The following is a 15,693-nucleotide window of genomic DNA, read 5'->3' as shown; positions in this document are numbered from 1 at the left end:
ATATTAAATGTTTAAACAGTTTCAAAATGTTTTGAAACTATGTAAGGGGGTCCCTTTTTTTTCTGGACACACTGACTAAATCGCCCAATCAATCATAATGTAAAGCAGAACTAGTAATACTTGTTTAAGCTATGAGAATGTTCAAAAAAATGTTTCCTCCTAGATAATTTTTTAAAAGTTTGCAGCAAAATTCTTCCCCTCCTCCATCACAACCCAACTAGAAAGCAGCATGTTATTGTTTGGTTGCTTTTTATGATTTGTTTCTATTCACAGATGGCAGCAATGGAATATTTAACTTGAAAGCTCTTTCAGGAAGCACTGGGTATAGGTTCGGAGTCCTTGCTAAAATAGTTAACTACATGAAGGTAACTTCTGATTCCTCCTTGGACACTGATTTTCATGTATTTTGGCAGTTTGTCAGTTGTGGAAGGTATTGTGGCTATTCCACCAATGGAGTTATCCCTTGTTGGGGTTGCATCTTAAACTGCATACCTTAAGTCCCTCAGACTTCTGGAATAAATTGCTTGTCGTAGGCCAGTGTATTGCAAACTGTGTGCTGTTTGGCAGGTTCAAGGTATGCCGTGAGACGCCAGTGAGGAGGAAAGGTGCCGGCACTGGCTGACTGCTCACAGAACATGCCTCTTGTGGTGAGACTTAAATAATGTCTACACACTACCAAAGTGCATCTAAAAAAAAAAAAAATTATATATATATATATATATGTATGTATGTATATATGTGTGTGTGTATGTATATATATATATATATATATATATATATATATATATATATATATATATATATATATATAATTTTTTTTTTTTTTTAGATGCACTTTGGTAGTGTGTAGACATTATTTAAGTCTCACCACAAGAGGCATGTTCTGTGAGCAGTCAGCCAGTGCCGGCACCTTCCACACAGCACACAGTTTGCAATACACTGGCCTACGACAAGCAATTTATTCCAGGAAGTCTAAGGGACTTAAGGTATGCAGGCTGGACTCCTCATTGATCCCATTGTTATATTCTATTCATTTCCAATCATGCAAATTCTTCTTTATTTAATGTATAATTTAACTTTTTAAACTTTGGTTTCCAAATAATTTCTAAGCGTAATTGTAATTCACAAAAAGTACTTAGCTTTGCAGCACCACCCCTCCGAAATATCAAAAAACTTTCATCGGGGACTAAACTAAACTAAACCTTAAGTTTGTATACCGCATCATCTCCACAGAAGTAGAGCTCGACACGGTTTACAGGAGTTGGTATAGAAAGGAACTACAATGAAAAGTAGAAGGACTTAGAGAGAGAAGTTTAGAGGGACTTCGTATATCGATGAGTGAGGGGTCATTGCATTTTAGAGAAAAGCCAAATTTTCAAATGTTTTCAGAAGAGTTGGAGGGAGGTCAGGCTTCGAAGCGGGGTAGTAAAGCTGTTTCCAGAGTTCGGTGATCCTGAAGAAGAGGGAAGTCCCTAATTTTCCTGCATGGGATATGCCTTTTAATGAGGGGAAGGATAGTTTGAATTTTTGAGTGGATCTGGTGGTGTTGGGATTAGAGGAGTTCCAGGATAATGGAAAAAGGGGAGGCACGTCCTGTAGGCAGTCAGCCGTCGCCTCGCCTCCTTTCTGTACTTCTCTTTCTCTAGCACCCCCCCCCCCCCCCACACACACACACACTGGCGGTAATAGGAGGCTCAGGGCTGCGGCTGGAGGGCATCCGCGCCCGTCGACATGATAATGTCACATATGCACATGATGTCATTGCGTCGATGTCTACACATTTCTGGATACCCTCCAGCCACAGCCCTGCGTTTAGTGTGCCGCAGCTTCAAAAGCTTTAAGGCACACTGTTGTAGGCGCTTTTTTTTTTTTTTTTAATAAATATCAATAGTTTCCATATAGATGAAATCAAAATGACACCTACTGTGATGTAATCTTCTTCCGCACGACAGTAATCCCAATTTGTTCTCTTGCTGTCTGGTTCTCAGGATTAGTGGGAAAACGATTTAAAAAACCCAAGAAATCCAGGGTTAGTTCTCTGGCTCATTGTCTGCGTTCAGAGCTCTCATTTGCCCTAACCATTGGACCTTTTGTAGGAGTACTATGGATCTGATATCATCAAACTCAGAGGAAGAGAGAAGCCCCTGCCAACATGCAAATTTCCTACATGTGAATAGTCATACTGAATCAGACTGATGGTCCATCTATTCCAGTATCCTATTTCCAACAGTGGCCAATCCAGGTCACAAGTATCTGACAGAATCCCAAATCCCGTCAATGGTACGGGTATTCTTAGCACGCACACACACCCCAACCCCATTAGATTGTTGTCTAGGAACAGAGAAATCCCTATTATACCTAAATCTAACTCGTGTTGAATTACCCGTAAAATGGTGTAAGGTAAATATATTTAAAAAGAATCTCTGTTAAGCTGTTCTGCTTCATCCTGTTGGCAAAGCATTCCCTCCACCTGCTCCACCCATCTGCAACTTCCTATGAGTGGGAGCAGTTCTCTTAGCAGGAGAAGGGGTATTCCCCTCTCCTCATTTCTTGATCTTCAAGAGCAAAAGGAGTGTTTGCTGATTCATGCCACCAGTAAAAAATGAACTTGCCTGAGGCAAGAATAGTTTTTAGTCCTTGTAAGGTATTCCTGTGGATATATCTTACTGTTCTAGACTGCAGCTGTACACAAATTTTACTATAAGGATTGATGTGCGGTTTCTTTCCACCCCGTCACCAGTTCAGAAGTTTTGAGAGGAAAGTTTGCGCTGTTCCCTTGAATGGAGTTGTCTACCTATCATTTTGGACACTTCCTGAAGTACCAGAGATATTTGGCAATGGTGCAGTTTGTTTGACTACTCCTTGGTGCATTATAGTATGAGCCTTATTTGATCTGTCCATTCTCCCTACAAAGTAACACAATAAATGAAGGCAGAAAAGGACCCTAACGGTCCATCCAGTCTGCCCAACAAGGTGATCAGAACTTCGTCCACCACTCCGTGTAGGCCCAGGTCATGCATGTTTAAACACTAGTTGTGTAGTCCCTACCATGCCAACCATGATGAGGATGAAACATGGTGTATTGCTGACGGTATTCCACTTACCAGTCAAAATGCCTTCCTCTTCCTTCCAAGCTGTATAGTTCTCCCACTCGCAGTAAGTGACAACAAAATGATCAACACACTGGAGTTGTCAAACTTTCACCTACAAGTTTCAAGTTTCTTTATTTTTGATATACCGTTTATCATACAGGTATCTAAACGGTTTAAATAATATATCGTAAAAGTTAAAAGGATAAAAACTATCTAATCCAAAAAAAAAAAAAGGGGGGAAACATTTACCCATGAACGTACATGATACATTAGGAGAGGATGGGAAGGAGAGTAATAAATACATTGAGATGAAAGTAAAAAAGGGAAATGGGAGAAGGAAGTACAATTAGACTGGGGAGGTCGCTTCTAAAAAAGCGTTTTGGTTGCCTCTAGTGAATCCATATTGCCTCAGGTCTTGTAATCCAGTGAATTCCAGAACCTTTACTATAGTCTGTTTTAAAAGTGTTTCCATTAATTTACTTAACACAGAAATCAGACTTAATGGTCTGTAGTTCCCTACTTCTTCCTTTACTTCCACTTTTGTGGAGAGTGACCACAACCACTCTTCTCCAGGCCTCCGATACCACTATTCACTCTAGAGAAGCATTGAAAAGGTCAGCCAGTGGAGCTGGCTAAGTTCCCACAGTACCCTCAGATGTACTCCATCCAGCTCCCTGCTCTAAGAAAGCTTGTGATGAGCTCTAAGGATCACTGGATGAAAAGAAGAGCTATAGCTCAACCGAGCTCTATAATTGTGCATCAGGAATAAAACTGTGTGGACTTTCCAATACCTGTGACCTGGTTCCTTACACCAGACCTTGTTGAGCAGTGTGTGACGATGAGAACTTTACCTCAGCTGCCTAAGGATCAGGAATTGAACCACACATTTGATGTACAATTCTGTAAACCGCAAGCACTCATATTTATGCGCCCATTATTCTTTTAATTGTTTAGAATCATGACACACACACATACGTATCTACACTCATAAATATATAATGGCCAACATTCTGCCTAAGTGCTATCCTGCAAATACATTCCTAACTTTTATAATGCATGTTTACAAAGGTGGGAGTGTATCCAGAGGTGGGACATAAGTGAAGCCATAATTTACATATGTCCCTGATGCACTGAGGCACTCACACTTTCACTTGCACAAGCTCTATGACTGGCATAACTGCAGACACAAAAACCAAAACAAAACCAACAATACTAGAGATGGAAGAAATGTATCAACTGGGACTTTATTGCAAAAAACAAACACCTGACTCAACACGGCCAGTGTTTCGCACCTAAGTGCCTTCCTCAGGAGTCACACTGTTGCTAAATTATGTTATTTTGATAGATGGCACTTCATATAATGGTGTGACAAATCTCAAACAATGTAATATCAGTCTCTAACAGCCAAAAGTACAAGTGCTCACAAATCTAGCGCCTGCTGTAAAAAAAAAGCAACTGTGAACACCTGCATGTTGGGTTCTGCTAGAATTCTAAATAATGGAACCTGGGCGCCTTTATAGAATAGGCTCCTTCTGCGCAGGCTCAGGGTACTTAAATGGAGATGTGGAATTATAAAATTATCCCCTTTGGGTGTTTGGTATTGGGAAGGATGTAGAAACAAAAACACTGTAGAGACAACGATGTCCAAGATGCAGGTCTTTATTGAAAATACAGTCAAATAATCCACATGACGAGATGTCAAGGACCCAAAAAATGGGGACTAAGGACCCACAGTCAAATAATCCACATGGGTCCTTGACATCTCGTCATGTGGATTATTTGACTGTATTTTCAATAAAGACCTGCATCTTGGACATCGTTGTCTCCACAGTGTTTTTGTTTCTGTCTTGGTTGATCTTTGGGTCTGTGGAGTATTAAGAATCAATTTTTGTTTGCTGGCAATGATCTGATAGTCTGTAATGACTGTTTCTTTTTTTTACAGACACGGCATCAGCGAGGCGACACCCACCCTTTGTCTCTAGATGAAATATTGGATGAAACGCAACACCTAGATATTGCGCTTAAACAGAAACAATGGCTTATGAGTGAGGTAAAGGATGCAAACTAGAATCCACCCCTACTGAGCTCCAATAATATTTATTTTAAAAATGTATACACCGCAAACAACCTACACGGTTTACATACAAAACATACATAAAAAATTTGACAATACAAACATAATTGTTATAAATCCTAATCCTGCATAACTTTAGAACAGGCCTGCACAACTTAGGCCCTCGCCAGGCCAGGTTTCCAGGATTTTCCAAATGAATATGCATGAGATCAATATGCATACAATGAAAGCAGTGCAGGCAAATAGATCTCATGCAAATTCACTGGGGAAATCCCAAAAACCCGACTGGATTCGGCCCTCGAGGACCGGAATTGTGCAGGCCTGCTTTAAAATAATATCAGCACGCACAAATCCAAATCCTTAATTTATCCTAATGCTTCGTATCCTAATCTCAGCCACATCCTATTACATAAATGGGTGTCAGGTCAAAAGCGCGCCGGGACAAAGGCGCGCCCAGACAATTGAGCGCAGCGCGCACCGCCACGCTGCTCTAAATTACTGTTTTTAGTGCTCCGACGGGGGGGCATGGGGGGGGAACCCCCCACTTTACTTAATAGACATCGCGCCGCGTTGTGGGGGGTGTGGGGGTTGTAACCCCTCACATTTTACTGAAAACTTCACCTTTTCCCTGTTTTTAGGGAAAAAGTTCAGTTTACAGTAAAATGTGGAGGGTTACAACCCCCCAAGCCCCCCATAACGCCGGCGCGATGTCTATTAAGTAAACCCCCCAACAAAAGCCCCTGTCGGAGCACCTAAAAACTGTAATTTAGAGCGGTGCGGCGGCGCGCGCGCTTTTGTCTTTCGCGCCGTTGTCTATGAACCACATAAATGCGTTCACAAACAAACATGCCTTCAGTAGTTTCTTAAAGCCTTGGATGCACAGAATCGCAGGGCTCCAGTCAGTGTAAAACTTTTTTTTTTTTTCTTTTTAATTCTTTATTCATTTTCAAAATTACATTAAGTGTATATGTATATTCAATCACATTAACAATAAATATATCACTTATATTCCATCATTTGTATATGAAATAAATTCTTATCCCTCCCCCTTCCCATCCCTCCCTACCATAAATTCCATAATCATATAAATACATATTAATAAAATATCCCCCCTCCCTACCCAATTGAACTGATACATTTAAGGGAAACTTTTATGTGATGTGTTACCCCAGAGAAAGCATATACAAAGAACAGAGCATAAATTTAGAGCAAAATGTTTACAGTACTGATGGTGTTAAAGTTATGAGGGTTAAAGGTCACAAAATGAAAAGCACCTATTAAGGGTTCAAAGATCAAAATCTCTCTAAATTATACATTAAAACAGTAGTGGTAGTTGAATTTGTTATGTCCAGCCTCATATTTGTGATGTGTTTCTGTTTAGTTGAGGATTACATCATATAGAGTTGAGCTGAGTATTTATGCTTAAGCTGGATCTCATATTTTGATTCCATGCTTAAGCTGTAATTCTACCATCATATTTTGATGCCTATCCTTTTCCCTCCCACATGCGAGCTATTGAAAGTTTTAGCCTCTTCAGCTTAGGGTTTCTACTCCTAGGTATTTAATAAATTAAAAATGTAAGTGCTGCTTTTTTCAGCTAATTAGGAATGTTATCCCAGGACAAGCAGGCATGATATTCTCACATGTGGGTGATGTCATCTACGGAGCCCCGATGCGGAACTTTTGCGCACAGCGACTTAAACGGTGAAAAAAAAACCAAGAAAATCGCGGTGCTAGAAGGCAGTTGGGGCAGAGCCTGAAAAAACACGACTTCTAGGCTCAGCGGAAAATTTTGAACTGGAGACCACGAGGGGATGCACCCCCTAGTGGAGCAGGAAGGCACGCATGCGTGGAGCAGCAGAGCAAACTTAAATCTTCAATCAAGTTTGCTTGAAAATGCTTCCGCATCGGGGCTCCGTAGATGACGTCACCCACATGTGAGAATATATGCCTGCTGTCCCTGGATAACACCTGCTACGGTAAGTAACTGTGCTTTTTTGCACCATAGTTACTATTGATGGGTACCCTTTCCAGTAGAATTCAACATGTATACATGTTTTAACTAAGGACCCCTTTTACAAAGCCACAGTAGCGATTCCTACATGGCAAATGCACCAAACACATAGAAATTGAATGGGCTTTGGTTCATTTGCCATGTGGTAATCGCATTGTAAAAGGGGTCCTAAGTCTTTATTACAGAGAAGGCACAAAAATTGAATGGAGGATATGAGATGAGCCAGGGAAGGGTGAAAGAATTCTAGGGGAGTTGGTATTTTCCAGTAAAAGTAAGTAGTAGCTGAGAAGGTAAGGAATAAAAGGTTAGCTTTCATAAGCTACAAAGGATCGCAGAAAGAGGAAGACAGGCAAATATCTGGAACAGTTAAGAGAGGCTGGTCGAGTAGTCGGGAAAGCAAAGATACAAATGGAAGAAAAAATAGCCAATATGGTAAAACGGGGAGATAAGACATTTTTTTTAGATATACAGTGGTACCTTGGTTTACGAGTGCACCGGTTTGCGAGTGTTTTGCAAGACGAGCAAAGCATTCGCAAAATCGGCTCCTCGGAAACCGAGCGCGCTTCGATTTGCGAGCGCCCCCCCTGCGAACTGGCACCCCCCCGCCGCGACCTGAGGTCCCCTCAACCCACTCGAACCCTCTTCTTACTTTGCTGTAGCCTCCACAGTGGCACCGGCACCAGCATGTCCTGTGCGTGGTGCCGGTGCCTGAAGATCTGCTTCCTGTGCTGGGCCTTGAGCATGTGCGCATGCTCAAGGCCTGAGAGTTCACGTCGAACGTGAACTCTCACGTCGAACGTGAACTCTCAAGGCCCAGCACAGGAAGCAGATCTTCAGGCACCGGCACCACGCACAGGACATGCTGGTGCCGGTGCCGCTGCAGAGGCTACAGCAAAGTAAGAAGAGGGTTCGGGTGAGTTGGGGGGACCTCATGTCATGGCAGAGGGGGTGCCCGATGGTGGTGGGGGGGGTGCGGATCGCGGGGGGGGGAGGGTGCCGGTTCGCGGGGGGGCCTTCGGGGGGAGCAATGATGGTTCTCGTGGGGGGGGAGCAGCGCTGCTGGCCTCGGGGGGGGGGTACCTATCAAAGCGAATTTCCATTATTTCCTATGGGGAAACTCGCTTTGATAAACGAGCATTTTGGATTACGAGCATGCTCCTGGAACGGATTATGCTCGTAATCCAAGGTACCACTGTGGATTACGAGCATAATCTGTTCCAAGAGCATGCTCGTAATCCAAAATGCTCGTTTATCAAAGCGAGTTTCCCCATAGGAAATAATGGAAAGTCGCTTTGATAGGTTACCCCCCCCCCCCGAGGCCAGCAGCGCTGCTCCCCATCCACGAGAACCGGCATTGCTTCCCCCGAAGGCCCTACCCGCGAACCGGCACCCTCCCCCCCGCGATCCGCCCCCCTCGCCGCCATCGGGCCCCCCCCCCCCCCCGCCACGACCTGAGGTCCCCCCAACCCACCCGAACCCTCTTCTTACTTTGCTGTAGCCTCCGCAGTGGCACCGGCACCAGCATGCCCTGTGCGTGGTGCCGGTGCCTGAAGATCTGCTTCCTGTGCTGGGCCTTGAGCATGCGCACATGCTCAAGGCCCAGCACAGGAAGCAGATCTTCAGGCACCGGCACCACGCACAGGACATGCTGGTGCCGGTGCCGCTGCGGAGGCTACAGCAAAGTAAGAAGAGGGTTCGGGTAGGTTGGGGGGACCTCAGGTCGCAGCGGGGGCGTGCCTGATGGCGGCGGAGGGGGGTGCCAGACCGCAGGGAGGGGGAGCGCTCGCAAATCGAAGCGTGCTCGGTTTCCGAGGCACCGATTTTGCGAATGTTTTGCTCGTCTTGCAAAACACTCGCAAACCGGTGCACTCATAAACTGAGGTACCACTGTGTGAGTGATAGGAAGAAGTGCAAAAATGGCACTGTGAGACTCAAAAGTGAAGGGAAGAAATATGTACGAGCTGATAAAGAAAAGGCTGAATTGCTTAACAGATATTTCTGTTCTGTGTTCATGACTGAAGATCCGTAAGCGGGACCGCAGAAGACAAATGTGAATAGTAACAGGGTTTCCGCTGAAAGAAAAAACTTAGGTAGAAATAAATATAATACATTATTCCAGGACAAGCAGGCAGCATATTCTCAACATATGGGTGACGTCACCGACGGAGCCCCCTAGCAGACGTTTTCTCAAGCAAACTTGCTTGAAGACCTTCAAGCTTGCGATTGGCCCGTGCATGCGCGCGAGCATCTCCCGTCCGACCTAGGGCATGCGTCTCTTCAGCGTGGCCTCAGTTCTGTTTTCCGCGGAGCCAGAAGCACTGCTCCCTTGCTTCATGCAATCTCGTTGTCCCTCTTGCACCGCGGCTTATTTGGTTACTTTTAGTTAAGTCACTGTGCCCGCGTCTTTATTTTTCTTTTTTTCCGTTTGTATATTTTTGACCGGGTTCACTGGTCTTGTTCTGGCCGCCTGGCCTCGCAGGGCAGCGGCCGTCCTTTTTCTTATGTCCCGGCCTCATTCCGGGTTTAAAAACTGTAATCAGTGCATCTGGGTTATCTTCATCACCGACCCTTATCGTTGTATGGAGTGCCTGAGTGCGGAGCACTGCGCTGAGTTGTGTCCACGTTGTGCGACTTTGCAACCATGGGCTCTTAGTCAGAGGGTGGCCAAGATTCTCCAACTATTTGGCCCCATGGATCCTGCAGGACAGGCCTCGAGCTCGGCCTCTGCACCCTCGTTGGGTGCCTCGGCCTCGAAGTCCCCCTCGGCCTCAAAGGCTTCGGCCTCGGCTCCTCCTGCTACTCCGGTCTCGGGTAAGTCTCCTCTTTCCTCCTCAGGTGTGCCGGCAAAGAAGCCTGCCTCAGAGTCTCATGTCAGTGCCGCCTCATCAGCGTCTTCGAGACATCATTCTAAGTGTGCCTCCTCACGTAGGGAATACTCTTCCCCAAAGGAGCGCCCCCAAAGGAGCGCACTGCTGCACCTACGATCCAACAGCCTTTGGTCTCGGTGCCTATGTTCGAGGACATGCTTAAGGCTATACTTACCACGCAGCTTTCCTTGGTGGTGAGCCAACTAGTCCCGACCTCGACGCCTCTGACCTTGGTCTCGACCCAGCCTCGGTCTGACCAGCCTGAGTGTCCTTCTCTCGTGTTTTAAGGCCGTGCCCGCAAGACTCGGGTTCCCTTGAGCGATTCTTCATCCCCCGAGTCACCTGTGATTTTTCGAGGATCCAGGACAGGGGCCCGCTACTATGTCGAGGCTTGCCCATCCTAAAAAGCTCCGGTCTTCTCGGTTTCCGACCACAAAGCCTTCCAGGCATACCCTTGTCCTTGAGTTGGACTCTAGTTTGCGTTCCCCATCGAGGCAGATGCCAGCCTCTAAGGGGTCTTCTTCGAAACCGGTGGAGGAATTTTCCTTTGCCCCGTCTTCTCTGAGGCTCAGACTCCGGGGTCCTCCCCAGTCCAACTTGCACAGGGTCGTTCCTCGACGCCCCCCAGATACTTTAGTCGAGCCTCTTCGATCTCCCATTCATGGGACTCCGAGGCCCCGGCTTACTATTCGAGGGAAATTTCTCCCTCTTTCTCGGCTGCCCCCAGATCTCACTCGAGGTCTCCTCAGGGGGATGAGTCTTCTTCTTAAAACTCCTCCTTTACTCGTTTCATCTCTGACATGAGTAGGGCCTTGAACCTGGACTTCCAGTCTGAGTCCCATTATACCCAGGAATTCCTAGGGGGAAATGGGTGTTGATCATCAGCCCCGTGAGGCGGTGCTCTTGCCATTGCACCAGGTTCTCCGGCAAACATTTCTACGGAATCTGGAGACCCCCTATGCGGTCACGGCCATTCCCTCTAAGTTGGAATCTCGTTACCGGACGATCCTGGTTAAGGGTTTGAGAGTGCTCAGCTTTCTTACCAATCCTTGGTGGTTGAGTCTTCCTTGAAGAAGTCCAATCCCTCGAAGGTTTACGCTGCCATCCCTCTGGGCAGGGAGGGCCATACGATGGACCAATTTGGTCGCCGTCTTTATCAAAACTCAATGATGGCGAACCTCAACTATAACTTATATCTTCACGTCCTACCTCAGGTTCTGTGTGGACGCCCTCCGCTCGTTCCGGGAGGAGGTGCCGGATTCTCGGCATCAGGATTTTTGTCTCCTCGAGGAGACCCTCTCCCAGCTCTGCCTCTATATGTTTCAGGCAGCCTATGACGCCTTCGAGTTGTCCTCGAGGGTCACAGCATTTGCAATCGCCATGCGTCGCCTCGCTTGGCTCAGGATTGTGGACATGGATCCAAATCTCCAGGATCATCTTGCCAATCTCCCTTGCGTGGGTAATGAGCAATTTGATGATTCCATAGAGGCAGCCACCAAATGCCTCTCGGAACACGAATGGTCCTTTGCTTCTCTGGTGAGACTTAAGTCGAAGACCCCTCCGGCTCAACAATACAAAATTCCTCTCTGGAGGTATCCGCAGAAATCTACTCCTGCATTCTCTCGGCCTCTTTCGAAGCAGCCGCAACAGCAGCAGCAGCGACAAGCTAAGGCTCAGCCGCTGGCTCCGGCGAAGCCTGGGCTGTCTTTTGACAATTCCAGTCTGAGCTTCAGGCTCCCTTCCTCCTGGAGCCTTCCCCCTCCCCTTCGGGGGTTGTCTCCATCATTTCTATACCCATTGAGAAAGTCTTACCACCGACAGTTGGGTACTTTCCATCGTCCGGGAGGGGTACTCCCTTCACTTCAGTCACGTGCCCCCGGACCTTCCTCCAAGAAAGTTTCCTTCTGCCCGGTCTCAGCTGCCTCTCCTTCTGCAGGAAGCTCAGGCCCTTCTTCGCCTTTGGGCAGTCGAGGAGATTCCTCCGGACCAGTGGAATACCGGATTTTAATCCCGGTACTTTCTGGTACCCAAGAAGATGGGGGATCTATGTCCGATCCTGGACCTCCGTGCTCTGAACAAGTTTTTGGTCAGGGAACGGTTCAGAATGCTCACCCTTTCTACCTTGTACCCCCTCTTGGACGAGGGGGACTGGCTGTGCTCACTGGACCTCAAGGAGGCATACACGCACATTCCTATACACCCGGCCTCTCGCCGGTATCTCCACCTCCAATATCGTGTTCTTCCCTTCGGCCTGGCGGCCTCTCCGAGGGTTTTCATGAAGTGACTAGTTGTGGTAACTGCGGCCCTGCGTCTCCACTGCCTGCAGGTATTTCCCTACCTCGATGACTGGTTGATCAATGCGTCCTCGCGCCACGAAGTTCTGCGAGTGACGAATCAGACCATCTTGCTCCTTCAGAGTCTCGGCTTTGAGGTGAACTTCCCCAAGTCCCATCTCTGACCGTCCCAGTCTCTGGAATTCATCGGAGCGGTCCTGGACACGGTTCGTCTCCGTTCCTTCTTGCCTCGGCCTCGTCAGGCGGCCCTTGTTCATTTATGCTAGAGGGTGGCCATCTGTCTTCGGCCCCGGCTCGGCTCCTGATGGTCCTCCTAGGGCACATGGCCTCCACGGTTCACGTGACTCCTTTTGCCAGACTTCACCTCCATATTCCTCAATGGACTCTAGCGTCCCAATGGAACCAGGATCGGGACCCTGTCTCTCGACTCATTGTCGTGACTCCTTTGTTGAAGCAGTCTGTCCGTTGGTGGATGCTCTCTTCCAATCTTTCCAGAGGTTTTCTGTTTCATGCTTCTCCTCCGCAGAAGATCCTGATGACGGACTCGTCGGCCTATGCTTGGGGGTCTTCGTACTCAGGGTCTTTGGTCCAGTGCCGACCTCCCGTGTCACATCAATCTGTTGGAGCTTCGAGCAATTTTCCTCGCCCTGAAAGCTTTTTGTCACCTGCTTCGCAACCGAGTGGTGCTGGTCTGCACAGACAACCAGATCGCCAAGTATTATATCAACAAACAGGGGGGCACGGGGTTCCTGTCCCTGTGCCAGGAGGCACTGCGGCTCTGGAATTGGGCCATCCGCCGCAACATATTTCTTCGAGCGGTCTACATTCAGGGCCAGCACAATTGTCTGGTGGACAAGTTAAGTCATCTTCTGCAGCCTCACAAGTGGTCCATCCATTCCTTGACACTGCGTCAGGTGTTTGCTCGTTGGGGGACTCCGGATGTTGATCTGTTCGCGTCCCCTCTCAATCACAAGATTCTGCTCCAGGGTTTACACCCCTCTCAAGCTCAAGGCGGATGCTTTTCTGCTGGATTGGACGAACCTGTTTCTGTATGCGTTCCCTCCATTCCCTCTGATTCTGAAGATTCTCGTCGGGCTCAAGTCCATGCGTGCTACCATGATTCTGATAGCTCCTTGGTGGTCCCGACAGCCGTGGTTCTCCCTTATAATAATAATAATAATAATTTTATTTCTTATATACCGCTTTACCCTAAGTTCGAAGCGGTTTACAGTGAAAGTCGTGTCTAGAGAGAGTAGGATACAGGATATACAAAGTGAGCAGGCATTGGGTGATTACAATAGGTAATAACAAGAAAGCAGTTACAGGGTGTTTACAATAAGATACAGGGTAATGGATGTTTACAATCAGGTACAAGATAATAACATGAGAACAGTTACAGGATGTTTACAAAGAGATACAGGATAAAACAAAGTGAGCGGGGTATTGGGTGTTACAAAAGGTACAAGATATTTACCAGAGAGCAGTTACGGGATGATTACGATAGGATACAGGGTGTTAAAGTAAGTTCTAGGCTGGTACAGTATGAACAGTCACTAGAGATCAATGCTGTTTACAACTGGATAAGTGTAAAGTGCGTAAGAGAGGTGTACAGCATTAAGCATTAGGGGAAGGGAGAGGAAGGAGGAGGACTTTCGAGGAGTGTTAGGTGAGGAATTGGGAAGCTAGGTAAGTTGGTAGCATCCCGAAGATTGCTTTGAAGCTGATGCAGGCGAATTTGAAGAGTATTCTGGATTCAACTGGTAACCAGTGGAGTATTTGGAGATATGGCGAGATATGTTCCTATTTCTTGAGTCCGAAGATGAGACGGACGGTAGTGTTTTGGATTAATCTTAGCTTGTGGAGGGACTTTTTGTATGCTCCCAGAAATATGATGTTGCAGTAGTCCAGCGTACTCAGGATGGAGGCTTGTACTAGTAGACGAAAGGATGATTCGTCGAAGAATTTTTTGATGGTGCGGAGTTTCCAGAAGGTAGAGATGCATTTTTTGAACATTAGATCCGTGTGTTTTTCTAGTGTTAGGTGTCTGTCAAGGGTAACCCCGAGTATTTTAATAGATTGATCAATTTCGTAATCTTTACCATTCACGTGAATCTTGTTGTCCTTTATCTGCTCGTTGGGAGAGGCTAGGAAAAATTTGGTTTTTTCTGTGTTCAGTTTAAGTTTGTAGGCCTTCATCCAGAGTTCTATTTGGTTTAGGATATTGGATAGGTGAATGTTGAAATTCGGCGAAATATCGGATAGTGGCAGTACGATGGTGATATCGTCAGCGTAAATGTGGAAAGTGAGATTTAAGCTCTGTAATAGGTGACCCAATGAGATGAGGTAGATATTGAAGAGGGTCGGTGAGAGCGGGGAGCCTTGGGGGAGTCCGCAGTTGTTGTTCCAGTTGAAGGAGAGATTATCATCTTAGAGTACTTGGTAGGACCTGAGTTCTAGAAATCCTCGGAACCAGGTAAGGGTGTTTCCAGAGATGCCAATTGACTCCAAACAGTTCAGCATGATTGAGTGGTCGACTAGGTCAAAGGCGCTGCTTAGATCCAGTTGGAGGATCAAAGCGTTGGAGCCTTGACTGAGAAGGGAGTGTAGGAAGTTTAGAAGGGAGGCCATTATAGTTTCTGTGCTGAAGCCGGGTCTGAAACCAGATTGGTTGGTGTGCAGTAAGTTGAATTTGTCTAAGTAGTTGTTTAGATCAGCATTTACCAGGCCTTCCATTATTTTGGCAGCCAGAGGGATGTTTGCGACGGGTCTGTAGTTGGAGATGTTGTTGGTTGCTTCTTTTTTGTTCTTTTTTATAGGGATAATAATAATTTGTCCTAGGTCTTCCGGGAATTTCCCAACGGATAATTGTAGATTGATCCAGATTAGCAGATTGGTTTTGAAGTAGATGGGGGCAGCTTTCATCACGTTAGGGGGGCAGGGGTCTAATTTGCAATAAGATTTTGTATATTTATTATAGAACTTGATGAACGTTAACCAGTCAGTTTCCTTGAAGTTGGACCAGCTCATGTCGGCTTTAGAAGAGGAGTCAGGATCCTGTAGGATGGTGTAGTTCCAGTGGGAGTCATGTGAGTTTTGGAGGGCAAGTCTTGATTTAGATATTTTTGAGTTGAAGAAATCGGCCAGGTCGTGTGCTGTGATCATGGAATCTTCTACTGGGTTTGTGTAGGGGTGGGTGTCGAACAGGTCGTTGACAAGTTTGAATAGTTTGCTACTGTTTAAGGAGGTATTGCCTATAATGTTGGCGTAGAAGGTTTTTTTCTTTTTTGAGATGGTGTTTTTGTAGATAGCTAGCATTTGGCGCCAGGTGTCTCTGGATTCTGGTGTTCCTAAC

The 15,693-nt window shown here is 46.4% G+C and overlaps 1 protein-coding gene across 2 annotated transcripts in view; it reads left to right on the top strand.

The window, feature by feature from the left end:
• The window catches only part of GTF2E2 (general transcription factor IIE subunit 2), a 139,501-nt gene that overhangs the window by 61,225 nt on the left and 62,583 nt on the right, over positions 1–15,693 (top strand). For both annotated transcript variants that reach the window (XM_033915672.1, XM_033915665.1), the window contains exons 3-4: positions 274–365; positions 5,035–5,142. In XM_033915672.1, the coding sequence (XP_033771563.1) occupies positions 274–365; positions 5,035–5,142 (200 nt within the window). The remainder of the gene's footprint in view (positions 1–273; positions 366–5,034; positions 5,143–15,693) is intronic.

The sequence above is a fragment of the Geotrypetes seraphini genome, chromosome 1 (genome assembly GCF_902459505.1).
Source record: "Geotrypetes seraphini chromosome 1, aGeoSer1.1, whole genome shotgun sequence".
Classification (NCBI taxonomy): Eukaryota; Metazoa; Chordata; class Amphibia; order Gymnophiona; family Dermophiidae; genus Geotrypetes; species Geotrypetes seraphini.
The sequence above is the reverse complement of the archived record's forward strand: the minus strand, read 5'-3'. Positions and strand labels throughout refer to the sequence as shown.